This window comes from Augochlora pura, chromosome 7 (assembly GCF_028453695.1).
Source record: "Augochlora pura isolate Apur16 chromosome 7, APUR_v2.2.1, whole genome shotgun sequence".
In the NCBI taxonomy this organism is placed as follows: Eukaryota; Metazoa; Arthropoda; class Insecta; order Hymenoptera; family Halictidae; genus Augochlora; species Augochlora pura.
The window spans coordinates 9144652-9171836 of NC_135778.1; the positions used below are offsets into that span (position 1 = coordinate 9144652).

Genomic DNA, 27185 nt, shown 5'->3' on the forward strand with positions numbered 1-27185 from the left:
TACCTTGGGTCTTGAAGGGGACAGTCACTTAGTGGGTTCATTTTTCATAGATTTGTATAGGTAGTTTGGCATTTTCATCAAAGCGCAGATTTTTCTGTGTTTATATGTCAATTAATTTCTGTTCCTGTATGTACTGAATTATGACACGTCAATTCGCTTTTAATTTTAATTTGTGACTTTCATTTGAAATTCTAATCTGTAATTTTAATTTTTAATTCCTATTTGCAATTTGAATTTCTAATTTCAATCTGTAATTTTAATTTATAATTTTAATTACTAATATTAATTTATAATTTCAATCGATGCTCAAAGAATCGACAGATTAAATTGCTAGCACATAAATACATGATTTACTAAATAGTGTACTTTATTCACGTAGAATTAAATCAAATCCAGAGCATAAATGACTAGGAATGATTAAAAGGTGTATCAAGTAGAACACGGCGACCAGAATCGAAATTTAACGCAAACTATCATATCTTCCAAGTTATTTTACTCAAATACTAAATCAAACAGAATAAAACAATTAACAGAATAAAATACGGCGAATAAAATTCTACAAAATAGCCGCGCTTAAGAAACGAATGTAATCTAGTTAAGAAAAATAATGAAAACCCCAACTCTTTGATCGATCTCCTTCGGTCTGACCAGTTCCGGCGCATTCTACTGAACGAAACATCTCTACTAGCAAGTGTCCCATACAGTTTCTGCTCCTTCCCTAGCCCATGGATAGTCAACGGATTCTGGATACCGATTAGGGTTGCAAGTTATAGTCACCTCTCGTCCTTCGATTCTCGCCTCGCTTCCTTCCTGTTCTCCCTCTCTCCCTTATCCTTGACGGCGTCCGCCTTCTTCGCCTTGGACTTCGACTTCGGATCACCTTTGGCGGCTTTGTGCTCAAGGACGGTACTGGAGTCGGCGGCCACGTTGCCCTCCGCGTTCAACTGACCACCGGAAGTGCTCGAAGAGGAGGTCGAGGCTCGGGTGTTAGTGTAGTCCTGCGGGAGGGAGCGGGTGGACCTCGTTATGCGGGATATTCGTACAAGGTCGCCTCCTCCGATCGCCCCAACAGGGCAATCGGAGGGGGGGGGGAGGGGGGAGGGACAGAACCGCTTACCTTAAACCACTCCGGGTATATCGCGCTGATGGTGTCCAGAAGATCCTGGTCGAGCTGAATCCTCCAGAACGGGGAGCCGCTGTCCAACCTGTGGCCAGACTCTGCAATAACAAAAATAAACTGGTCAATGGCTGTCCAACAATTAATTCGATTTATGCGATTCAATTTTATTACATTCGATTTTCGTGATTTAATTTTATTACATTCGATTTACGCGATTGAATTTTATTACATTTGATTTCAATCGAATTAATATTTAAGTCGAATAAATCAGTCGAGACGATTATGGCAAGGTTATGTCATTTATGACATTTTTAATTGTTTAAGTTCTTTTGTAGGAAACAATGTGTGATCGAAGTTGAGAATTAATTAGGTTGTTTTGACAGAGTATCGAGGATGACGACGGAATGAATTCTTTCTAGTTGAATATTTTAAAAAGCCGCTAGCGATTCTTACGAGGGGACCTCGAAGGAACAGTGAAGAGACCTAACACCGGTCGCGAAGCCCCTCGAAGAAACAACGCCGTCGTTCGGGCGGTTCTATTATATGGTTCGGCCGGTACGGCGGAGCCGACCTCATCGATCACGGTGGCGAATCCTTGTCCGATTAAATATAGGATTTAGAGTGTGCAAGCGCGCACGACCCACCGCGCGAAGGCTGACCGGTCGGGGGCCCTTAGGAGTCATTCCCACCGCATAAGGGCTAATGGTACCCCGACGACCAATAGCCCGGAGGCGTATCAAAACCTCGCGGAATGCCGGCCGACCGTTTCTTTCGTGGATTCCGCGGGATTCCCTGCCTAATTTAAACGTTCGTCCCTGCCGGGCCGCGCGGCGGAAGGGATCGGGCCTCTCTGGACACGGCGCGGACGAAGGACGAGGAATCTCTCCCCGCCTCGTCCTCTCTCTCTCCCTCTCTCTCTCTCTCTCTATTTCTTTCTTTCTCTTTCCCTGTTTCTCTTTTCGTCTTTCTCTTTCTTTCACTTTTCGTCTTTCCCTTTCTTTCTCTTTTCGTCTTTCTCTGTTCGTCTCTCTTCCTCGAGCTACTTCAAGAGATAGAGAGGGAGAGGGAGAGAGAGAGAAAGAGAGAGGGAGAGAGAAATATAGGAGGGGGAGACGGGGAGCTGGAACACCTCGTTACGACGACATTCTACGGGCGAGACGCGTGCCCTGCCTTCGTGATCGAGCCTAAGAGAGGACCGGGAGAGCGGAAAAAGGAGGAAGAGGGCTCCCGCGGGACTTTCGGACTCCTTACCGACAGAAAACACGGGTTCGGAACAGTCCTTGATCTCCCGGGCTCGCGGACGCGCACGGAAAAACGCGGTTTTCTTGCGTTTCGCGGCCCCCACCTTTTTGTACACCCGGCCGGCGGAGCTTCGTTAAACGATCACGCTCCTATAAAGGACGCGGATTATTGTTTATCCCGGCGACCATAAGAGAGGAGACACTCGGCGCTCGGTGGTCTGCCGCCTTCTCTCTCTCTCTCTCTCTTTCTCCCTCCTTATCGCGGCGCTTGAGATCGTAAGTTTTAATTGCGACATGTTGGAAAGATGATTTTTACATTTTTGTTGTAGATATTATTGTATTGTTGATACTATTGTATTGTTGATACTATTGTATTGTTGATACTATTATTATATTGTAGATATTATTATATAGTGACAGCAAAATCAATTAAATAAATGGCAATTTGAAGTGGGAGCCTTTAAACGCAGCAACTTTTGATAAGAAGTTTTGGCAACGTCGACTGCAATTTTTGAACTAAAAAAATTCTTAGCAATGTAATCCAACAATTTCTATCAAAACTATGGTTTCACAGAAAATTCTCTACATCACGCGAAATTGCAAGAGAAGCTACTCACTTGGATCGTTGATTTTGAAGGTGGTCTAAGTTCATTTAAACAAAAATGAGGGATCACGTAAAATTTATGCTTAATTCAGTATAAACTGTTTATTAGTTATTACTAGCTAATATTTAACATCTTACAAAATACCAATGCTTCATTCAATTTAAAATTGCCTGGTATAAAAAATTACGTAGCCATTGATTATGAAAATGCTACGAGACCAATGTATGTACTTCATTTTCCTCCAAAAATAGCTAATTTTAATATTTAAAAATAGGTTATTTTCTTACAATGAATAATATTATGATAAATAATTATATAATATAATTAATAACATTATTTATATATATAAATTAGACATTGATAAATTAATAGAAACATCCCCTAACCTAGCATAATTAACCCATACCTTTCGACACATATACTACCCTTCAATTATCTCAAATCACAATGAACACAACCTTACATAACCTATACCTTTCGACACACATGCTACCCTTCAACTATCTCAAACCTCAATTAACATAACTTGACATAACCTATACCTTCGACATATGTATACTACCCTTTAACTATCTCAAACCTCAATTAAGTGCAAAATAATTTTGCAGTATAAAACCGACTATTAAAAATGAACAAATCCATTCATCTTCCACCATCCATCGAACAGAATTTTAAAAGCATTCGGACACCCGAACAGACCCCTCTCGAAATCTTCATCGCTTCATCCAGTGTACCCGACGTCGATACCCGCCGCACGTCGAGGGGTTAAACGCTCTAAACGATTCTCCAAGGAGTGGTCAGTTCGCTCGAAAAAAGGGGTCAGTCCTCGGGACCTTGGGGGACCCGGAGGGAGGGCCCCGAGCAGGGAGGACACGATTTCACCTTAACCCGATAAGTGATTAGTGGGCCGCGGTGCCGGCCGGAGCGGAATAAATGCTCAATCAGTATGCGCACGCCGGACAATCCGCTGTAAATCACGCCGTGAATCATTCGTCGACATAAATCTAGCGTGTCCTCTCTCTCTCTCTTTCTCTCCCCCTCCCCCTCTTGGTTCGGCCTGGGCTGATCAATGCGATTCCAACCGGTCCGACACATTAGTCGAACGCTCCGCGTCGTTTACAGTTTACGGGACACGCATATCGGGTCCACCCGGCCGTTTCGTCTCCGAAGAATCTCTCAGGGTTCGTCTTCTTCCTCTCCTCCCCCCCCTCCCTATGGAAAGCGTCCACGATCACTGGCGATCTAATGCCGGCGATCGAGAACGATCTATCACCTTGATCGGCGACGCCTCGTTCCGATAACGACGCGACAGCTTCGGATCGTAGCTCTCTTCGGATGGGAATTGTGTACTTCGTTGCTGAGAAATTCTTTTATGGGGACCACGGTGCTATGTTTCGGGGGAACGAAGATCTGGAGATTCGTTGATTAACCATTTATGGGTATGGGTAATTTTTAGGTTTTTTAGGTGCTTTTGTATCGACGATTTACCAAATAATTTTAATTTTTCTCCAGGTCGCTTTCAATATTAATAATTTTTGTTTCATGGAGTCTGTATCTATACGATTTTTTATTAAATTTTACTTGAACGATGTTATTATTTTCAAGGTTTCGTTGCCGTTCTTTGTAGTATATTTTATAGTATATAGCATATTTATATTGTTTTTTTTTCAGTATTATATACTAGTGTACTACTGATAAATGTTCTGGTTTTTGATAGATGGTCAATGAATATTCTTATATATAATTAATTCTGCGCAGAAGGTGGATTGTTTAAGGTCTTTGAGATAATTAATAAAAATATCGATGATGGTTAACAGCACCCTGAAATATTAAAGCAAAAATGAAATGAAATCACTTTGGGCGAGGATTCAATTACTTTTCCGTGGAGCTATTTGAACTTTAGGTAGCTTAAATTCAAGCTGAAAGTGTCTACTTTACGATGCCACAAGCTACATTACCGTGAAACGGTCTGGGATTTTTTGATGATTTTTTGAATCAAACTATCGGTGGTATTAGGCCGTCTGGGGCTCATTTTTGAACTTGAATTTTGGGCGAGAATTTCTCACAAAAGACATCTATCCTATGCCTCTACGATATATCGATGCAACTTTCTAATAAATGAATTATTATTTATTACGAAGACGATCGCTTCGGTTCCACGGCGATCAAATGAGCAAATCATCGAGTTACAGTCCGAGCACCGGCGAAATCGAAGATTAAAGGGACGAGGATTAAAGCCCTGAGCCAAGTTCCGGAAGTTAAATTTGAAGGCACAAATATTGAAGATCGAGGGGGGAGGGGTAGAGGTTCAAGTCAATGTCGAAGTGCAAGCATGAAAGTTCGAACTCGGGCAATCTTCTGGGGGTCCGCGCTTCATATTTCATTTTTGATTTTGAACTTGATTTTATAAGCACTGCAAGTTGTCGCAGATAGATATTTAAGAAAAATATTCGGCCCACATAGGGTTAAATAAATGGAGATTATTCTAGAATTAACAAAAGCATTAATAAATAACTATGCATAAAGTATCGTTGAAAATACGTCTAGGTATAAATCTGGATATAATCTGAGTATTTAATTTCGATCGAATATCATTGTAATAATTACACTGTTTTACATTCCCAGGAATAATTTCTTTCTCCATAATAATAAAATACTATTTCCACGAAGCTTTGTATATTGAAAAATAAAATAAAGTAAAATACATATAAGTATAAATAAATATAACAAGTAAACCAGCGAAGGTGTCACGTCGTCACATTTCTATTAAGGATCATTTACTGTATTTCGTCATAAAGTTACACGTACCCAACTATACATATCTTGTAACATTGTACAATACATGCGTTACCGTGAGATTCCACCATTTTTTAATAAATTCTAACAGTACATCTACGCAACAATCTTTTAAATCTAAACATTATTATTATAAAAATTAAGAACAATTTTAGCGGTGCCTCAGTCTCGCCACTCGAGCGCAAAGAGATAGCTTCATCGCCTACTCGTCGCACGATATTTCGCCTATAGTACCTATTATTTCGCCTATAGATCGCATAAATCAAGTATCACAGCCGCTAGTACACTAAACGATTGGTATTTAGCGATCTTATTCGCAAACCGCCGCTTCCATCGTCCAACCCCTTGCTCCCCCCCTTTCCATCCGCGAGAATAGTCCGCGCCATTCCGACTTTATCCGTTTCACACTCGGAGATGAAGCGTCTCACGCGACGAACATGTTCCAGATATTAATAGCAAGCGTATAAACGCGATACCGGGCGACTGGTTCCCCGTCAGCTCACCAAAGTCCGGCTCGCATAATTAAGATAATATAGGGCCGTACACGGCTCCGATCCCCGCCGATCGAATACTAATTACCTTCCGTGTTACGTTCGCGTGTGGAGGACGATCCTCCGGCGATCCTGCTCTCGGCTACTGGTTCTCGCGGTCTTAAGTGGAAAAAAGGGGTAAGGAGACGTTTTCTAGCCGAGGACTGCCGAGCTAGAAAAAAGCCGAGAGGGATCCTGAGTGGCGAACGGGAGTCGTCAGGAGCACACGGGGGACAGGAGAGGCTCGGCAAGAACCGGGACCCACGAAAACAATAACAAACCACGGTTGAGTGGGACCAACGCTGATCGAACGGGCCCCAGGAACGCCGGCACTCCCGTCACGGTCGCTATATATTCCATGGAAGATCCCGAATGCGAAATGCATTCCTTGGGCCACGGCAGCGGCCGCCCGTCGAAATTCGGGCAAATAAATCTCGCGCTTCGGTCCTCCCCGCCTTCGGCATCTCTTTCTCTCTGTCTATCTTTCTCTCTATCGCTCTGTTTTTCTGCCTCACTCTCCTTTTTTCTTTCTCTATGTCTCTCTTACTCTGTATCTCTCCTCTCTATCTCTCTTTATCTCTATCTCTCTATATTTATTTTTCTCTATCTCTCTATTTCTCTTTCCCTCTATATTTATTTTTCTCTATCTCTCTATCTCTCTTTCTCTGTATAGTTATTTTTCTCTATCTCTCTATCTCTCTTTCTCTGTATATTTATTTTTCTCTATCTCTCTATCTCTCTTTCTCTGTATATTTATTTTTCTCTATCTCTTTCTCTCTCTGTATTTATTTCTCTCTACCTCTCCTTCTCTCTATATTTATTTCTCTCCTTCTCTCTATATTTATTTCTCTCTTTCTCTCTATATTTATTTCTCTTTATCTCCCTTTTTCTCTGTCTCTATATCTCTCTATTTCTCTTTCTCTTCTATATTTATTTCTCTCTATCTCTTTATCACTCTATTTCTCTCTCTCTCTCTCTTTCTGTTTTTCTCTTTCTATTTTTCTTTCTCTCCCCTCTCTGTCTCTCTCACCCTCTCTCACCCTGCCGGCGTCTTCTTCGTCGTTGTCTTTCGGTTCTGCGTCTTTTTCGCCCTCTTCTTCCTCCACCTTCTCCGCCTCGTTTTTCTTCCTCCTCTGCTTCTTCTTCTTCTTCTTCTCGCTTGCTCGAGATCCTTCGATCTCCGATCCACTTGCACAACGACAGACAGGCCCGTCCGCGGGGAACATGCTCGCGAGTATACGTACACGTGTACAAGTCCGCGCCAGAGAACCTGCGCGCGGTTTACTATACTGGGTGGCTCTGTTTTCGGCTGGGAGTAGACTGGATGGTATTCGATTCGATAGAGTGAGTTTTGGCATTGATACTTTTGGGACGGATCAACGATCTTGGTTTTTGTTCGAATTTATAGATGATAATATCGGGCAATTGAAAAATTTACTTAGACTATGGACAATTGCTATTACTTTGTGTATGGAGTTGTTCGAAGTTTAAATTTCGAGTGGTTTTTGTGATTTATGGTGTTTCTGTTTTATGGGGTGTTTGTGGTTGAGTTCGAGATACGTGTTTGGGTCTTGCAATTTATGTGTTAAAACTTTTTTTAGAATTGTTATTAAGATATAAGCAAGGTTATAAAAATCTAAAATCGTTCTTCTGACTCACTGTGTCTTCGTTTTATATAATTTTATTTCCAAATACGTGATTGAGACCTTTCATTCAATGTTAAAGTTTTTATAAAAATATAAGAAAGGTTGATAATGTATAAATTACTTTGAAAAGTGGTCTAAGAATTTTTAATGACGTCTGAGAGTCGTCATTCGAGAGCAAAGGGTTAACACTGAAACTATCAAACCGATCTAAATGACTGGTTTTTAATTCTTCTTCTAGAGTCCCTGATGTTGTAAAAATACTTCTAGAAGACACTTTTATATAATTGTTTTTATTCAAGTATATATTGCACTAGACATTGCACAAAGTTTAAATAAATCAAATTTTAGCAACGCTGTAAAATAATATTCATAAATCCTCTTTAGAGTTCAGTAGCTCTATTTTCAATTTAATATTTTCAAAATTAATGTCCAAAAGTTTGATAACAATTACATATATAATCAGGATCTTTTCTAAACTTTAAAACAGTTTCTCTTTCAACTATGTAATGAAATTAATAAAAGTATATTTCTAAAAAGCTATTAATACTTGTCCCGAATATAATATATTTATTCAACACATTTATTTCTTGGCACAAAAATCACAGTAAAAATAGTAATAAAATCCCGACTGTATATGTTACTATTATTATTTCTACAAACAGTGCGTTTTACAAAGTAAACATTTTAAGAAAATATAGTTTCAATATCTCAGAAATCTACTATTAATATCTATTAATTCAAATAGCTATTGTCAAGAGACTAATTCCACGAACAATTTAATGTCACTCGAGATCTGAACTCGAACTCCCGCAGCACTCTAATTCCCACTGTTTCCCCAGTATGTCACTGCCTTCCCAAGGTGCGCGCTCCGTTTCGAGAGAAAGAAAAAAATTGCACGGCGCAGCAGCGGGATAAACAGTGACATTAATCTCCGGCATCAATAACATGGAACAGAAGCATTTGAGGAACTGCGTTTGTGACATTCCTCCACCAACGTGATCGGTAGAATAGATTGGTCAACCGGCGGCCGTGTGCAACGTTTACAGGTACCACGCGCGTTGTACTTTCGTAACACTTCTGCGCTACGAAATCTTCGAATCCGCCGGCCGCGATGTACACGGTGTCCCGCGATTCAACCGGTTAGTTTATCGACGAGAGAATTTATAGATTATAAAATAAATAGATCACAGAGATTCGTTGCCTTTTTCTGTAGAAAGATTGCTAAGAGAGACTGTAAACAATTTGTAATATCCTTAGACAATGTTCAATATAGAACTAATAATAAGTAATATAGAAAATATGTAAAATAATAAATTAATAAGCTAATAAACCTGCATTTGCTAAATAAACTGTCTGGTTTGAAGCATTAACAAACAAATGATTAAATAATTGGTTCTGCTGTTTCTGGGTGATTCGAATGGAAAATAATGTTAAATTTGCTGCGATTTAAGCTGCGGTGTGTCAGTAACACATGTTTGCAATAATAATTAGATTGAGGAACTTTATGCAAAATAAAATGGGACAGGCTAATTTTTTTCTTAACGCTAGGTTTATCGAGCTCGACAAAGTGATTTATTTTTAAATTTACGATTATTATAATTAATTATTATATGTATTACTTAAATGTTTAATTTGTAGACATTTAATTTTATCTTGAACAATTTTTTATATGATCGAATTGTTCAATTCTTTTAACAACTTCACTGTTTTCTAATTCAAGTAATTGTTTATATTACAGATTTCTAAAATTCGCAGTTTATTTATAACTTATTTGTTTAATGTCTATGTCACTTGTTGCAAATATTACGATAACATATGTTCAAGAATAAATGTCTCATTTTTCATTTTAAAAAGTAATACTTAGTCTGTAACATATAATATTATATTTAATTTATAATATGCAATAACAATAATAATAATAATAATAATGATAATAATAATATAACAAAATAATATAATACTGCGATATAAAATATAATACACAATGCACTGCTAACAATTAGAAATAATTTTTAATTTTATTTAATGTATCAATTTCCATCCCACTTTACGACAATTAAAGATATAAACATTTTATGAAACCGTGTCAAAAGCAACGTCGCAGCTCCTAAAACTATGAAGACAAGCCAGAACAATGTACCAAACGACCAAATAGTTGGAAACTCAAAGCACGGTAGACATCGTTGTTAAATCAGGCGGAGACACCCGAACCTTAATTAGAGGACGCATCGAGGGTGTCCGTAGGGCTCATCGAGCGACACCCCGACGGTAGGGGAGAGAGTCCGGAGGGGCCGGTTTCGAAGGCCGCTTCGCGATAAACACCCAGTACAGGCGGAATGGTACACGTGGACGTGTGGGGACAGGTAGGCCGCGGGGCGCGTGTGCGTGGACCGCTTACGTGCGTACAGAGTTTCCGTGGAGCACGTGCGTGTTCGCCCTTGCCGTTCGAACCGGAGAAGGCTCTGAGTCACTCTCTCGTCAGGGCCCTGCGCGCTGGTAGCCGCGAAAAACTGCACGCTGCACTTCGGGAATGTCGTTGGCATGTACAGGGTGTTCCCCTTTGCTGCCCGTCTGGCCGGCCGACAAGAACGGCGACGGTTCGCATCGGGATTTCTCCTTCCCCCTTTACTTCTCTTTTCTTTTTTTTCTCTCTCTCTCTCTCTCTCTCCCCTCCCCTCCGTGCCCGCCGCCTTTATCCAGAGAGCCCTTTCGGAGAACCTTCCGAGCCGCGGGCTCTTCCTACTATCGACGTGGCCGTTCGCGGACCGTTCGCCCGCTCGGGGAAACCTCTTCGTGGAAAAGCCGTTCTTTCGCGATTACGTAAACACGCGGGCTCCTCGGACGATTTGCCTCGGACAGAGCAATGGCGCGATCGCTCGACGCCTCGATCTTTAACCCTTTCCACCGTGTGGCGCCACTATAAATTGCTACAGTGTTTTTAGAAATAATCGTAAAATAATTGTAATATCAGATTCGTTTATATTTAGAGATTGTTTAAATCAGAAGTATTCTAGTTGCTGGTAAGATCAGTTTCGCATGTGTAAATTGCAATAAATTATATAGAAATAGAAACAGAGATCAGAAAATATGTTTAGAATTTTATGAAAATTGCTTCGAGTGCAAAGGGTTAACCGTGCGACTGCGCTGTTTTAACATATTCTGTGCGGAAAAGAGTTAACCTTTTGATATACAAATTGATGTGTTTGAAATATATTATTTAACCCTTTGATGTAACATTTTCTTTAATGGTACCACCATTCGAAATTTTTCTATTGTAATGATTTCTTAGAAGGCACCGATAATTAATGTTTATTTACATTTACTCGAATGGTTAAATATCGATGAGAAGGGACTAGAATTCTATTCTAAAGAACAGTATAATAACTAATAAGTTATTAATTGTAATTCGAGTTAAAGATACAGTTATGCCAAGGCTATGTTAAATATTAATGAGAAGGGATTAGAATTTTATTCTAATTTTAAAGAACAGTATTATAACTATATTTAATAAGTTATGAATTTTAATTTGATTCAATGACATAGTTATGTCAAGGTATGTATCTACGCCAGACATATAATTTATATTTATTATATGGCAAGCGTTACTTCAATTTTTAAATATTCCAATTAATAGCAAAATTACTGTATAATAAACTGGTTCTATTAAGATCTCTGAACAATTTCAAATCACTTTAAAAAATCCATTGCATTAAAAACAAAGCTGTAAAATACTTTCTGCCAGTGATTGTACATAAACCGGCTCATTAAATAAATTAAAAAAACCATCGTCGATATATATAAATATAATATACCTATACAAAAAGTATATATAAAGTACACCTGGTATGTATAAAAAGTATATATAAAATACACCTAGTACGTATAAAAAGCACACCTAAAATATACCACAAACAAATAACCATTCCAATCTCTTAAATCACCAAGATCCATCAGCCTCGTCGAAAACCGTAACACATCTATCTCTAACGATTTCCAAAGGACTCAATCAGACGTGTCCCCTTATAAAGTACAAGATCGCCGATGAGCCAGCCATTATAAAGAAGCCTATCATTTCTCAACAAACGTTCTTAGCGAAAAAGCGTAACACCATAAAATCCGTGTCCAATTTGGCGGCGCGGCTCGTTCGGTCGAATTTATACATGCATAAAGATCGTCGTAATGATCTATAATTGCCGGTAAAAACGTATCGAGAGCGGGAATCGGTCGTCGATAGCCGATCAGAAGCCGGGACACGCACCCGACCGGCCGCAATGATTCCGGAGAAGAGAAAATGCTCGCAATTTTCGGAATTAATCGTGGCAATTTCCAAAATTGCCGCACGGGGTGTAGGGGAGGAGGAGGGGGGGGGATCGCGGCGCGTCTCAAGTGCGGCGCGCGCGCGCGCTCGCCAGCGCATGCGTTCGTCTCTTCCTCGATACACGCTCGATGACTTATTACCCGGGCGACCGTTCCGCTTCGTGCCCTCCCCCCTTCCCTCCCCCTCCCCCCTCCTATCGGACGTTCGCGACGGTTTGCTCTTTTTCACCGTTCTTGTCGAGAGATTATTTAGCACTCCATTTGTCGGCGGCATTGCCGGATTATAGAGCGTCGAGATCGACCCAGTTGAGAACGCCGCGCTCTCACTCGCTCTCGAGCGTTCCCCTCTTTCACGGAGTAGCAATCTCTTGATCTTTGTCTTGCACTTCGAATGTCTTTCTTTTTATCTTGCTCCGTCATTCTTTGTATCGCTAACGTTCCACTTGTTTCGCGCTACTTTTCTTTCGATTTTTCTTTTATTTAGTTACTCGTATCGTCTTTTGCTTTATTTTCTTCTTAACCTCTCTTTCTCCTTTCTCTTTTTGTTATTTATACTGTCTTTCTCTTTATCTTGCCTTGTCACTCTTTCTATCGCTTACACGCTCCTTTTTCTGCTTTATATTTTTCTTTATCTCTCTTTCTTTCTCATTCTGTCTCTCGCTTTCTTCTTTTGTCACTTATATTGTCATTCTCTTTATTTCGCTCTCTTTCTCTGACTCATATTGTCTTTATTTTTATCTTCCTCTCCTACTCTCTATTACTCACTGTTTTTCTTTCGCTTTATCTGTCATAAAGAGAGAGAGAGTGAGACTGAGAAAGAGAGGGCGGGGTAGTGCATCACGCGGATCAAGTGGAACGTCCAGTTATTTTCACGTCTACGCGGCCAGCTGAAACAATGTATCGCGTCGAGGGACCTCGTCGTCGCCGTTTCGATCGATCGATCGATCGCCCCTGTCGGTAGCTCTAGGCGGTGCTTCTGTGATGGATCAAGCCTCCTGCGCCAAGCCTCCTCTGCCGCTGACTCCTGGGAGATGTGTAGCTACCTGGCAACGAGACGCGTGGCAGGTTCTCCGTCCGCGCTTCGGTCCATTAGCTTCGTCGATTTTGCTCCACCGTGTTCCTCTCCTGCAATCCTCCTCGTCGATTAGGCGAACGTTGTATAATCGGGTACGATGCTTTTCGGTAGTAAAGATTGTCATTGATTGTGTGGCGATGGTGTATTGGTGTTTTATAGAATGTCGAGGACTTTATTTAACGCTATAATATATTATAAGGTAGCCAGGAAAAACATGTACCCTTCGGTACAGTCCGTAGAGGATTTTAGGGGATGGGAGAAAATGATGGGAGAACCTCGCTTTTGCCTGGCTACCGTGTTTGCATGCAATGATAGGCAGACAGAAGATTTAAATTAAATATTGCATTGACTTAACTGCAGGACTCTTGTCTCTCCGTACGATATAGATTAATAAAACAATCGTGGGGAAATCAACAATACAATTACTTAATTTTGTCAAGATTTCCTCAGTGTATAAATATTAAAAGAATTATCAATGCCATATAATTATACTTCTAAACTTTCATTCTAAACTTTTCATTAAATAATCTCCTGCGACTGTATAACATTTTCTAACGTTTTCCACGCGGTCGTAAAAATGCCAATATTTAGCAAATATTACTGAGAAAGTTAATATAACCCTTTTCTCTCGAAACGATTTCAACCATAAGCCTAAAATAATATTTCTACTTTATGATTTCTCCGTTTTAAATTTCATACAACAAAGTTGCATTTTAAGCATATAGAGTTGTCTCTTGTTAGTCACACAACAATTACACATTCAACAATATTTTATATAGTTTACTATATAGTTTATATTATATGCTATACTATAAAAAATATTGTTGAATTTTATACTGTATACTATACATAATATACAATATATACTATACAATAATTCTGTATAGTATAAAGATCTTGATCTCAGTATAAAAATGACTTCGACCCTGCCGTAACAATTTTAATAACACCTCATAACCCCTGCTCCAGTGCAAAGGGTTGCCTCTGTCCGTGTCTCTGTCGCGGCCCTACCGCTCAAGTGCAGTCTATACTTCGAGAACTCAGCGCAGCTCCCCGATCGAGATTCCACGACAGTCGGAACAAAGCTGGAAGGCACCGCGCAGTCCAGCATCCGCCCGTAGGCCTCCGTTGTCTACGGTGTATAGGCAATGTCCGCGAGAGTCCCAAGAGCACCCTCTGTTGCCCACATGCTCTCTCCCATCCTAGCCAGCTAGGAATCGAGGCAGCTATACAGGCCCATGGCTCCGGCCGGTGTCTCCGTTAAAGAATGAAAAGAGACTCCCAGGCGGCTAATCATCGATTAACCAAGCCCCGGCGCGGAGGTGGTGCTCGTCGCGGAGTAACCACCTAGCTTCCACAGGGTGTCCCTTTGTTCTCGGCCCGTCCCACACGGGCTCCATTGAACCCGCACGATTATAAATTGCCCCGTGAAAGCGTGGCTCGCCGCGCGGCCTATACGCCGGGGCCTATACGCCGGGGCCTATACGCCGGGGCCCCGGCAGCGTGCACTTTCCAGACACGTAAAAGGGCTCCGGGAACGGTAACACACATCTACAAGCGGGTAACAGGCGCGCACGGAGACTTATTTACCGGAGGTACAGGCTCCACTTAACCCGTAACCCCAAGCTTCGTATATCTTGTCGACAATGCGTACCGATGAATTCAATACTTGCCGCCCCACCCTCGCAGCACCGCCGCCGCAGCTCCGCAGCACCGCGGAGCCGCTTCCTCAATAAAGTCCGGCCGGGAGAAATATGGCGCTCGGATCAATGGTACTTTTCACCGGGCCCTATTTTCTGCTTCCACACGACGCCCCGGCCACACGCTGATGATCTTCATCGCGGCCTCGTGGGTGGGTCGCTCTTTGGGTGTTCTCCGTTTCTTGTCTCTGCTGATCGACGCGCCGCCATCGGTGATCATTAATCCGCGGCACCCCGCGCTTTGACGAACCTGCGACCACGTCGGCTGATTCGCCACCTGAAGCTGCACCGTTGTACCATGGACTGCCTTTTGATTCAAGCGAGCTCGCTTCAACTTAGTTTGATCCAAGTTAATTCGATTCAAGTTAGTTCGATCCAAGTTAATTCGATTCAAGTTAGTTCGATCCAAGTTAATTCGATTCAAGTTAGTTCGATCCAAGTTAACTCGATCCAAGTTAACTCGATCCAAGTTAGTGCAACTTTGATCGTTTTCGTCTGAGCAGGAACAAGAATGTTGCTTTTATCTGCATGTCCCCGAAAACGAACGTTCGAAGTGCATGGCGGACGAAATATGTAGTGCGTCGATCTTTATGTACTGTGGTTACATTTGTTTAATTTTTTTTACTAATTGCACATTGCACGTTGTCTAAAATTTCGTTCTAATAGGTGGAATTTTACTGTAGCTATAAGTGAATTAACCCTTTATGGGTCGAATGGTTTTCTTAAATAGCTATCTGCAAATTCAAATAAATTCAAATAAACCAGAATAAATTCAAGTAAAGTGGAATAAATTAAAATAGAATGAGGTAAATCCAAATAAAATATAGTAAATTCAAATAAAATTAAATAAAGGCAAATAAAATCAGATAAATTCAAGTAAAATGAAATAAATTCCAATAAACTAAAAGAAATTCAAATAAAATAAAACAAATTCAAATAAACACAAATAAATAAAGTTAACCCAAATAAATTAAATTAACTCGAATTAACTAAGGCTAACATCACGACAACATACAAAAAAATATCTTTACGCTGCCTAAGCCTCTAAACATCTCTGTTCGCAGTCTCCGCAGCAGCGTGTCTGAACGGCTAGACAAAAGAAAGGCGTCCCTGTCGCAGCGAATTGAATCGGAGAACAGCGAGGCGTCGTGAATCAGCGCGGATTACGCAGCGTGGAACCCGGAAGGCTGTCTTATCGGCCGTCGATCCCGTTCCTCGTACTTTGTTCTCGATTTGGGAGGAGCTCTCGGGCCTAACGCCCACGCGGTTCAGCCAGCCGCGGCGACACAGCGCTCGCAACAAAAGTGTGCCCGTTCATTAACGCCGCTGACTTTTCGACAAAGGATCGAACACGGCCGGGTAACGCTGTTTCCCCCGGTCGAGAGGGCAGAAAAGGGCCCCCCCCTCCGGTCTCCCCGTGCGTGGACATTGTTTCCACGTAAGTTACAGGGACGAGAAGGCCCGCGGACGACCCGTGACCCCGACTCTAATGAGCGGCGGAGGAGCTCTCTCGGCTATTGTGAGCAACTCCCTTTTTCCCTACGGTTTCCCTTCCAATTCCCTTCGGTTTCAACGAGAACGCCCTTCTCTTGAGAGCAAAACGCATTCGCGGACCTTGTTGTTATTTCGATAATACAATCTTTTTATTCTCGGTCACGATTTTAACTTTGCTTGGCTCGCGATACGTGGCTCGGAGACGTGGGCCGTTTTTATCGACGAGTTAAGTTTGAAATTTTTACGGTCGAAGGAGATAGGGTCACGGAAATGAGAATGGAGACTTCGACGAGATTATTTTATTCGATTTTGTTCGGTTTCGTTTGATTTTATTTCGCTTTATTCAATTTTATTTCCTTTCATTCTATTTCATTTTATTTCATTTTATTTCATTTTATTTCATTTGATTACAATTTATTTCATTTTATTTCATTTCATTCTACTTAATTTCTTTCAATTTTATTTCATATTATTTAATTTTATTTAATTTTATTAAATTCCATTTAATGTTATTTATTTTTGTTTAATTTCATTTGATTTCATTTTATTTAATATTTAATACCATTTAATCTTAATTCTATTTAATTCTATTTTAATTCTATTTTCATTCTATTTAATTTTATTACTCTAATTTAATTTAATTCTATTTTCATTCTATTTAATTTTATTACTCTAATTTAATTTAATCTATTTACTGTATTTATCAGAATCATTAAATCATGTCTGCTACTTATTATTACCATTTGCCAATTTAACAATTCTCCATCAGTCTAAATATACTCTTCTATCCTTCTAAAATGACCAATCCTATCCCAACTAATCCATCATAGCGTCACTTAAACATAACCTTAATAGATTATTGTATAGTAATAACCATAACCAAATGACGATAACAAGAGAGACTAACAACTTCATCAAAGCCAATTTCTAAAAATCGTCGGAACTATAGAAAGCCGCCTTGTCGATGCATTAAATATCATCCGGCAGGATCTCCGACAGTTCATCACAGAATCCGAAATTACGATACAATGATCACCTAATGATCGAGAGCCATCGATCCGACGCGGTGCTCGATACGCCTCGAGGAATCGAGAGATGCGACATGCCGATAGACCGTGGAATCCCGGCCCCGATCGAGCAGCACGCCTCTCCCGAGGGATCGTTATTAAACAAAACTATCCTCGCAACGATCGCAGCTACCGACGAATACCGCGGCGATCCATCCCCGCTCGTAGATCCCTCTTCTCCTCCACTTCGATCGCGATCTTTTTTTTCCGCCTCGCTCATCATGGATCTCCGTGATCCGTGGGCGGAACATTATGTAGCCGACGAAAGAGAGTCCGGCGCGGCGTGGCTCTTGCCGATCGATTTGCTTGAATCATCGTCAAGCGATCGATCCCCGGATCGAGCGCGAGCTCTCTTTTTTGCTCGGCTGGTCGCGTCCCTCGCTGTTCCAGGTGGATCGCGATCGTGGGCGGAGCCGACGAAAGAACGCGGGATCGATCCGATTGAATCATCCACGGTACCTTCGTGCTACCGATCGATGGATCACCGGCGATCTCGGCGAGGATCTTCTTCGGGGATCGGCTCGTTAGCATCTCTGCTGCACGCGCGACTGTTTATCGATGACGGTAAATTTCGGCTGTTTGAACGATGCTCGCAGGAGGCAGAGTTTATCAAATTTCTTTATAAATGAAAAGTTTCTTTCATTAAATAAAACTCGTTGTAAATAAAATACATTGTGTTCGAGTCTTTTGCACTCTGAGGCTGAAATTGTTCTATCTCGTCCCAAGATAATTTGTATAACAATAGAGATGTAAGAAAGTTGAGACGCAAAGTTAGATTTAATAAATTGTTAAGTAGTTAAACTGTTGATGTGAGTCGCGAGAATTAATTTCGTGTGCATAAAAGTGCACTTTGTTGCATAGATTGGAAATGCTATGAACTAGGAGAATTATCTCAGATTTGTTGATAAAATGGCTTCGAGTGCAAAGGGTTAACATGAAGTTTGATATTTTATGAATATCATGAAAACATGAGAAACGAGAGGTTCTTTAGGTGATTTCAAGCAACTATTTCCTTAGCGAAAATTCAATCCGCGGCTTTGTTTACTAGTTATTAGCGAAAAACAGTGACCAATGAGCGACGAGTTCAGTCGGGCTCACGTCTCATTGGCCAGTGTTTTTCCTTAATAACTCGTAAAGGACGCCTCGGAAAAAATTGTTGTAAAGGAAAGAGTTACTCCAAATGACCTCAGGAATCTATTATTTCTCGAATTTGAGTGATTTTTAAACATCCTGCATAAATTATCATAAATTTAAACAGCTTTCAATTTGAAACAGTATTTTAATCAATTTTATGAAGAAAGTCACTAAGATCAACATTTCTTTCATAGTTCTATATATCGTACTCTACAATTAACATACATAACCTATAAATTTCTACAAGCAACAAATTTCACACTAAACTTAACAATAAATTGCAACAACCTATATCTAATATTATTCGCACACAGAAACCGAATTACTGAACCAAAATTTCATTCGCAAATTCCGCATAAAATTCGCAGTCCACTAATTCAACAAAATACATAATAATTATTACACCAGAACAATTCATTTTAATAACGAAAATATGTGAGAACACGCATTCGTGAACACGTGTATGGAAACAGTGTCAGAGCATGACAACCACGACAGCTTATTCCCGAGCGAAATAATCGGCTCGCTACCGGCGGTGGAATGCCGAATTTTGATCGGCATTCGAATTTGATCGTTATCGACCCCTTCGATCACCGATGGTTCCTTTATTTCTGCCGGCGGTGACCGATCAGCAGTTCCGACCGCGCTCTGTTGGCAAACACACACCGTCGAGCCGCGGGCCGAAGAGGAGACACGGAGGAGCACCGATTTCACCGGGCCAGAGAGAGATTCCAGGTGATAAATCCTTCGCGCAACTTTGGACACGACGTGGAATCGGGTTGCAAATCGACTCGGGGAACATTTACAGCCCATCGCCGCCGCAACGCGCGCGTTTCTCCGCGCCAGGTCATCCATATTTATATTCCGTCGTTGTGCAAATCGCCGCGCGCGCGCGCGCGTGCGCAGCTGTTACTCTCGATTTAATTGCGAGACGCTTTCCGAAAACTCTCGGACGCGCGTCGCTTTTTCCGGCGGGACTTTACGATCGTCGGCGTCCGTTTCCTAATGCTGCTTTTAACCCCTTGGCGTACTTTGACGAGTCTGACTCGTGATGGAGATTTCTAGTAACATATAATTAAATATGGATGTTATATGTACTATATATTGCCTGTATATTGAACTATGTATTAAACTTAAAATGTATATTAAACATAAAGGCAAAAATATTTACATTCCTCTGACTATATCAAAAATAACCTGGACATAACCTTGACTACATCAAAAATCGATTCTACTAAATAAAATTCTGATCACTAAGCATTTCTCCTAGTATTAAAGTAAATTTCAACAACTGCACTAAAAATCGTTTATTATTCTCAACTAGATTAAAAAGAAAGCACGGCGTCCAACAGGCATCTTCGTTTAATATTCTATAGCAATTTTCGTACAACCCCGTGCAACACAATAAACACGGTCAAAATACAAGGAGAGAGAAAGAGAGAGAGAGAGGGTCAGAAGCTAAAGATAAATAGAGTTCGATACGCGTCTTACGAACGATTGCCGCAGCGGACAAGCTACGGCACCAATAAAACGGCCCTAAATTTCATGTTCCTCAGTCAGCTTAAGACTTTATACGCGGCCGATAAAATGAATCATCCTTTGAAATTTGTCGGTGCGACAGGGCGACTGTCCAAAACCGCCTGTGTCCAGCCTCTCCTATAATTTACGGGACGGTGGCCGGCTTCCCGTGTGCCTCGCGTCGCTTGTCGCCGTCGCCGTCGTCGTCGTCGTCGTCGACGTCGTGGCGACTGTCGGCGGGTACCCCGAGACATCCCACGGTTCAAGAACAAAAGTGCAGCGCGGCCGCGAATCGTGTCGAAGTCACGGAACGCGCAGCGCCGGATATACGCAACGGTTCCCTCGACGCGACTCCGCGCCGCTCGGCTCCGCGCGTCGGGGCTTTCGTGCCGGGCTACGTGGACGTCGTCGTAACAGCCGGTGAAAGTCTTGCCCGGCGCACACGGCCCAGGATGATTGATGTCGCGGGCGCAGCTCGCGCGCGGCCGCCGCGGCCCGGACACAAACCTCCCCTTCACTTCATCGTTGCTTCGAATTCCTTGTTTTATCGGACAAGGGACCCCCTCGCGGTATAAATTTCTAGCGGGCCCGATAGCGCGGACATTTTTCGACCGCCGCCCCTCCCCCCTCACTCTTCAAGTACGACCGTCATGAGAAATGTCGTTGGGAATGCTGCTGCCGCTGGTCCATGCGCGAGCATTGCCGCCTCCGGGATATTAATAATCGGCGGCGGCGGCGGCGCCGCGGAAAAATCGCGGCTGGTCGCGCGCCGACGCTGCTCGCGCGACAGCGAAATAGTTTGACCCTTTGGGCGACGAATTGGTTTTCCAATATCGACGTAAGGAGATACCGAGCACTCCAGGTGACTTATCTGCAATTTATTTGAACACGTGGATGTTGGAGTGCATCACGTGACTATTCTGTGAAGCGGCGTATATTTGCTTATTTCGCTTGTATTTCAAGAAATAAGTGGTACAAAATAGGTTTGTATTATTTTATTTGAATGTTATAAACAGGTATACGATAGTAAAAATATAGAAATTTAATGTTATTGCTAACTAAAAAATAAAGCGTTGAGCATTCCTGCGATGTCGATAGCAAATTGTTTCGAATTTATTGAACTCGCCTTTTATTTAAATTATACGAAAGGACTCCGAAGCTTCCCCAATAAATAAATAAATGAATAAATAAGTAATTAAATAAATAACTGAATGAACGCATGAATGAATAAAAAAATAAATAAATAAATAACTGAACGACTGAATGAATGAATGAATAGATAAATAAATAAATAAATAAATAAATAACTGAATGAATAAATGAATGACTAAATAAATAACTGAATTAATAAATGAATGACTAAATAAGTAAATAAATAACTGAATGAATGAATGAGTAAATAAATAAATAACTGAATGAATGAATAAATAAATAAATAAATGAATGACTGAATCATGAATGAGGCCGTTTGTACATAAATAAAGAGAGCCTATTGCGACCTAAACATCACCGAGTTATGGTTCCGCGCGACCGCTAAACCTCTAATTATCATCCTACGGTTATTCTACGTCATTCAATCGACATTCATTTCGCCGACATTAACACTAGGTTTACGGGACCCGTCAATTTGACGGATTTCGAACTTTGAAATGTAACACACAAAAAACCATAGCATTAATCTTAACTATTTTGCGCCGTAAATTCATAATTTCATTAAGAGAGTTTATACACACAATTATTATTTTCTTAAGCTTCCTAAATTTGGAAATTTTTATGTGGTATACCTATTTCTACGGAGCCCGTCAAATTGACGGGTTAGCTGATTACGTAAACAATCCTTATATATTTGCTTCGTTTGTAAAATTATTTCTCCAACAGTAAATATAAGAGTGAACGAAAAGTCTGAGATGCCTCAAACTCATTGTATCTCAATAGTGGATCGATAATGTGATACATATAAAGTAAACTGTTTGGCCTGGGTGGCCCGTTTTGTGTATTCAACGAAATCGATTACCAGAGAGATCCCCGCGTCATTCGAAACTCAAAGCATGCGGCAGACTAAATGTCGTATCGAAAAGATATTCGGTTCATGTGTTGGTTCAATATAACAACACATATAAACAATTTTCAAAGCCGGCGACAGCCGACGTTAGACTGCGGTGGCACGAGCTGGTCTTCAGTATAGTTTTTGCAGTGACAGTGATAAGAACATTTTTCGAAGACAGTGTGCAAAAGTTCCGGTTATTGTAGTCCCCGCTTATTGTAAGTATTTACAGTAGGGTAATTGAATTTGGGCACAGATTTTTTACTTTCGCCGACCACCCTTTTCTAGCAATCATAGCGTGAAAGCGGGGTGTCGCCGGTGGCCCCGATAGCCTCCTTTTTTATAATATTTTAGATTTGGCAGCGATAAACGCGTGGATACTGTATAGAGAGTGTACCGGATCCAAAATATCCAGAAAAGAGTTTATATTTTGTCAAAGTTCAGCCGTTTCAGTTCTGTCACCTTCAACATCAGGAGTCCGAAAAAGTTGTCAAATGGGCTACTGCAATAAAAATAAAAGCAGTAGTTGCTGTATGTATTGCAAGAAGATCGTATGCGAAAAATGCACAAAAGAAATTCAAAACATATGTAAGAAATGTGCCTGATAAAAGTGTTCATCCTGTAGCGTTTACATTATTGTTATCATTTCTGTGATAAAAACAGATTTTGACTTATTAATATTTTATTTTTACATGAAGCCTTATATTGTTCAACTCAGACTTAGTTTGAATAAATTGATTTTTTAAAATAAATAAGTATTTTCACCTACCCGTCAATTTGACGGGTGCCGTAGAGATAGGTATATAAGAAACGCCCGTAAATCTAGTGTTAATTAACTGGCACGGTGAAATCACCGACGACATTTTCATCGACGCTCGTCTCACCGGCATTGGCTTCGTGTTTACCTGTCAATGATAGTCATTCGATATTGACAGGTAAACGTGAAGCCAATGTCGGTGAAACGAGTCGATGTAAACATTGTCAATGATTTCACCTTGTCGTTTAATTAACATCATCGGTCAAACATCGGTGTTGATTAACCTTTAACAGGTGGCGTGCGTTAATTACTGTCTTATCACTCTGTAAATCGAGGCATAAATACTTTGACCATCATTAAAAGCGTAAGAATATTAATAAAATGTCAGTGAAATGTCTTTTTTCATTTTAGAAATTATTACAATTGAAAATAATAAATAGTAATAAGATGTAAAGTAATATTTAGAAAAGTTTTAATTATTGTAACTGTAAAGAAAATGGTACGGAAAAGGGTTGATGTAAAATTATTGGTAACAATTGTGTGATATAAGATCGATCGGTGCAGCACATGCTAATAAATCGTAGACGATTTCAGCGGAGAAACGTCAGCGGCGTTGTTGAAACAATTGGCGGAACTGAACGTATGCGTCAGTAGCAGCGAGAGACTGTTAATCAATTTATTCAGCGATGCCTTTGGAATATAGAGGGTTCTAAGAATTTAGCAATAATTAATATCGGAGGCTCACATTGTTAAGTCTTAGAGTTCAAAGAAACGTAGAGACCAGAAAGAATATTTCAAAAATCGCAATTTCGAACCCAATAACTCGGTTGTATTCCTCCATTAATTATTAATTTATACGATCATCCATGAGTAATCGAGATTGCACTTTCGTCATTATACCTTTGCGGACGGCGGCGCTCGACGGGCGAGCGTCGCTGTGGACGACGGTTATTGGAGCACGCAGTATTTTGGGCGGATATATCCGCCAGCCGTCCGTAACGGTAAACACGCTTGGGCGGATATATCCGCCAGCCGTCCGCTAAGGGTTAAATCAGTCGAAACTCAATTTCTCGCGGCCGAGTCGACGAGCCGACGAAGCCCAGTTCCACTCGTTAGCTCGGTCATCACGCGTCAGTCAAGTTCGCCTCTCATTGGACAGTCGTTTTTCCTTAATAACTCGTTAACGAAGCCTCGTCGAAAATTATTGTAAAGGAAAAAGTTGCTCAAAATGACCTCAGGAATCCCTCATTCCCAAATTCTTAGTCATATGTCTGACATTGTACATATATATTACATACCTAATACATTATATTTGATATTGTATGATCAACCGCCGTAACAATATTATTATATTATACATATTTCAAGACATATTCCACTATCTTGACATATTCGAAGCTATAAATTGAAACCTGATAACTCAAATAGCATTCTCATTCGAAAAAATTATATTAACCTAAACAGTCTCTAAGTTATATTCTAAAACGTTTCAGCATCACTGTTCTAGGACCGTGTTATCATAGTGACAGCCCTATTGGCAGCACTGCCGGCGATGTCTCCGTTCCAAACCGATCCCATCCAGCAGTTTGTAAACAAGGTCCGCCCGATGGCGGCCGTTTCCAAGTTAGTACGTCATTTCCACGGGTGACCGCCATGACGCGCGCGCGCGCGCGCGCGAGAAATCGGAGAAGGCGCGTCAACCCTCTTTGGCCAGGAATAAACGCTGTCTACGGTAAATGAAATAAGGAACAGTAATACGCGAATAAAGAGGAGGAAATATTACGGTTTACCGACGATTACGATGCAAACGGAAACGGACCGCGGGGACCGCGAACGCCGCCATCGCAATTTATCCTCATCCCGCGGGGTTCCAGGCGTCAGCCTCCGATCTCTTTGTCCCATCGGGAACGATCGCAACGCGCGAGTACCGTCGCGGTGACGGCTCGCAAATACGCGTCGTCGCGGTAACGACGCCGTCCACGACACCTTCGATAACCGTCGATAAACGTCAATTACAATGGAACGTCCGCGTTTTACGCCGCCGGCGGATCCGCGGCAACGACGCGGACGCGTCAGAAATCCTGTATTCCATTACGGCGGAACCGCGTTTATCGCGGACGAATCTCTATTGTCGGAACCGTAGGACGCGTTTTCTCGTGGCTGACTGCTGTCGGCCGAAGGTCTGTCGTATTAGTCGAAGTTGGGAACACGGTGGAGTGGATGGATATTGGGGAGCATGATTATCTGGCAAGAACTTTATTTTTTGGAGGATTTTGTATTTAATCCCTTGTCATACTTTGACGTCACGCGACGAAAATTTCTAGTAAAAATTTATTTAATGTGAATAAAAGTACACTTTGTTGCATAGAATGGAAATACTATAAACTAGGAGAATTATTTTAGTTTTGCTATTAAAATGACTTTGAGTGTAAAGGGTTAATATAACGTTTTATATCGTACGAATAGGATGGAAACATTGCAGAACTCTGATAGTTTATTGTGAGCTATAAACAATGATGCTTTCAGAAGTTATATACTCAAACTGAGTATATTATATACTCAACCTGCAATTGAGAAATGAGAGGTTCCTGAGGTAATTTTATAAAATTATAAAAATAAATTATATAAATAATAAATTAGCGCATTACACCAACCACGCGACAAGAAGATGCAGCATCCATACACACCGAAACAGTAACGTTGCAATCTCCAACGAAAGTTAGGAGCAGCCCAACACCGTGGTGCAGGACGCGATCGCCTCGTAGGAATAAATAATACCCACGTGCCCGGCGTACATAAAGATCGAGGGTAAAAAGAGCGCGGAAAGGGGGTTGTCGACGGCCCACGGGCGTTCCGTCGCGGATCTGCGGGCCGAAAAACCCGCCGCCGCGCGCCGCCGTCCTTATCGCGCCGAATAAAATCGGCCGCCTCGCGGCCGGTGTTGCGCTGCACTTGGCGGCAGTTTATAGTTGGCAATGACATCATCGGCAATCTCCCGGCGTACACCTAGCGCGCGCGTAATCGCCGGACGAAGGCGTATCAGCTGTGTGTCGTATCTTATTTCCGTCTTGTTCCTCGCGCGACCACGCTCCGCGCGCAGAGAAAAGTAAACGCCGGGGCGAGGCGGGGAGGAGAGGACGGAGCTGGCGAGAATGGAGGAGAATGGAGCGCGCGAGAGAGAGAGAGAGTAGAAGAAAAATTCTCTAGAAATCTAGAGAAAGGGATGTAGAAGCAGAGAAGTATAGCGAAATATAGAGAAAGAGTTATAGAGGCAGAGAAACATAGAGAAAGAGATATAGAGTCAGAGAAATATAGAGAAAGAGGTATAGAGGCAGAGAAATATAGAGAAAGAGATATAGAGACAGAGGAACCTAGAGAAAGAGATATAGAGTCAGAGAAATATAGAGAAAGAGGTATAGAGACAGAGGAACCTAGAGAAAGAGATATAGAGTCAGAGAAACCTAGAGAAAGAAATATAGAAGCAGAGATATAGAGAAATATAGAGAAAGAGATATAAAGACAGAGAAATATAGAGGCAGAGAAATATAGAAAAATAGTGCGATAAAGCGAAACATAGAGAAACATAGCGATAAAGGCAGAGAAACCTCTATAGCCTCGCTCTTTCCCTAAAGAGCGAAAGAACGAAACATAGAGAGAGAGACAGAGAGCCGCGTGTAGGTCGCGTGTCCGCGAGCCCGCGCTCCGAGCGAGCTCACGGTGCTCGGCCACGATCCGGCCACGATCCGGCCTAGCCAACCGTGAGATGACGGACTGCCTCGCAGCGACTCGCTAATAGCTCGCTACCGGCGCGAGAGTATCCTTGCCGCCTTTTCGCCTTTTCGCCTCCGGAACGGTGTAACCTCGCCGATCTTTCGCCGATTTCAAGGTGGAGCGACCGCGGTTCGGTATTTAGAGCTGGACGAGAGCCGGTGGGAGGCTGTGTGGGTATACACACTGTAGGAAGGAACTGCGGAACCTTGATTTTATTCAGGTACTGGTTGCTGGCTGCTGCGATTAGGGGACGCTCGGTGACAGGGCGGTGTTACAGGGATCTTACTGGGGGAAGCTTTAGATCTATTTTCGGAGCGTGAGCTAGCTTTGTCATTTTTTGGGATGATTGAATGGTTTGGAATGGTTGGTT

At 41.6% G+C, this 27185-nt stretch overlaps 1 protein-coding gene across 3 annotated transcripts in view; it reads right to left on the minus strand.

The window, feature by feature from the left end:
- Positions 1-806: 806 nt before the first annotated feature.
- Positions 807-27185, minus strand: part of LOC144472335 (uncharacterized) — a 362809-nt gene continuing 336430 nt past the window's right edge. For 2 of the 3 annotated variants that reach the window (XM_078185317.1, XM_078185316.1), the window contains 2 exons: positions 1118-1218; positions 807-998 (listed from right to left, as the gene is read on the minus strand). In XM_078185317.1, the coding sequence (XP_078041443.1) occupies positions 941-998; positions 1118-1218 (159 nt within the window). In that variant the 3' untranslated portion in view covers positions 807-940. Of the gene's footprint in view, positions 999-1117; positions 1219-27185 lie in introns of those variants that run through there. The other variant, XR_013494410.1, reaches the window with a different exon arrangement.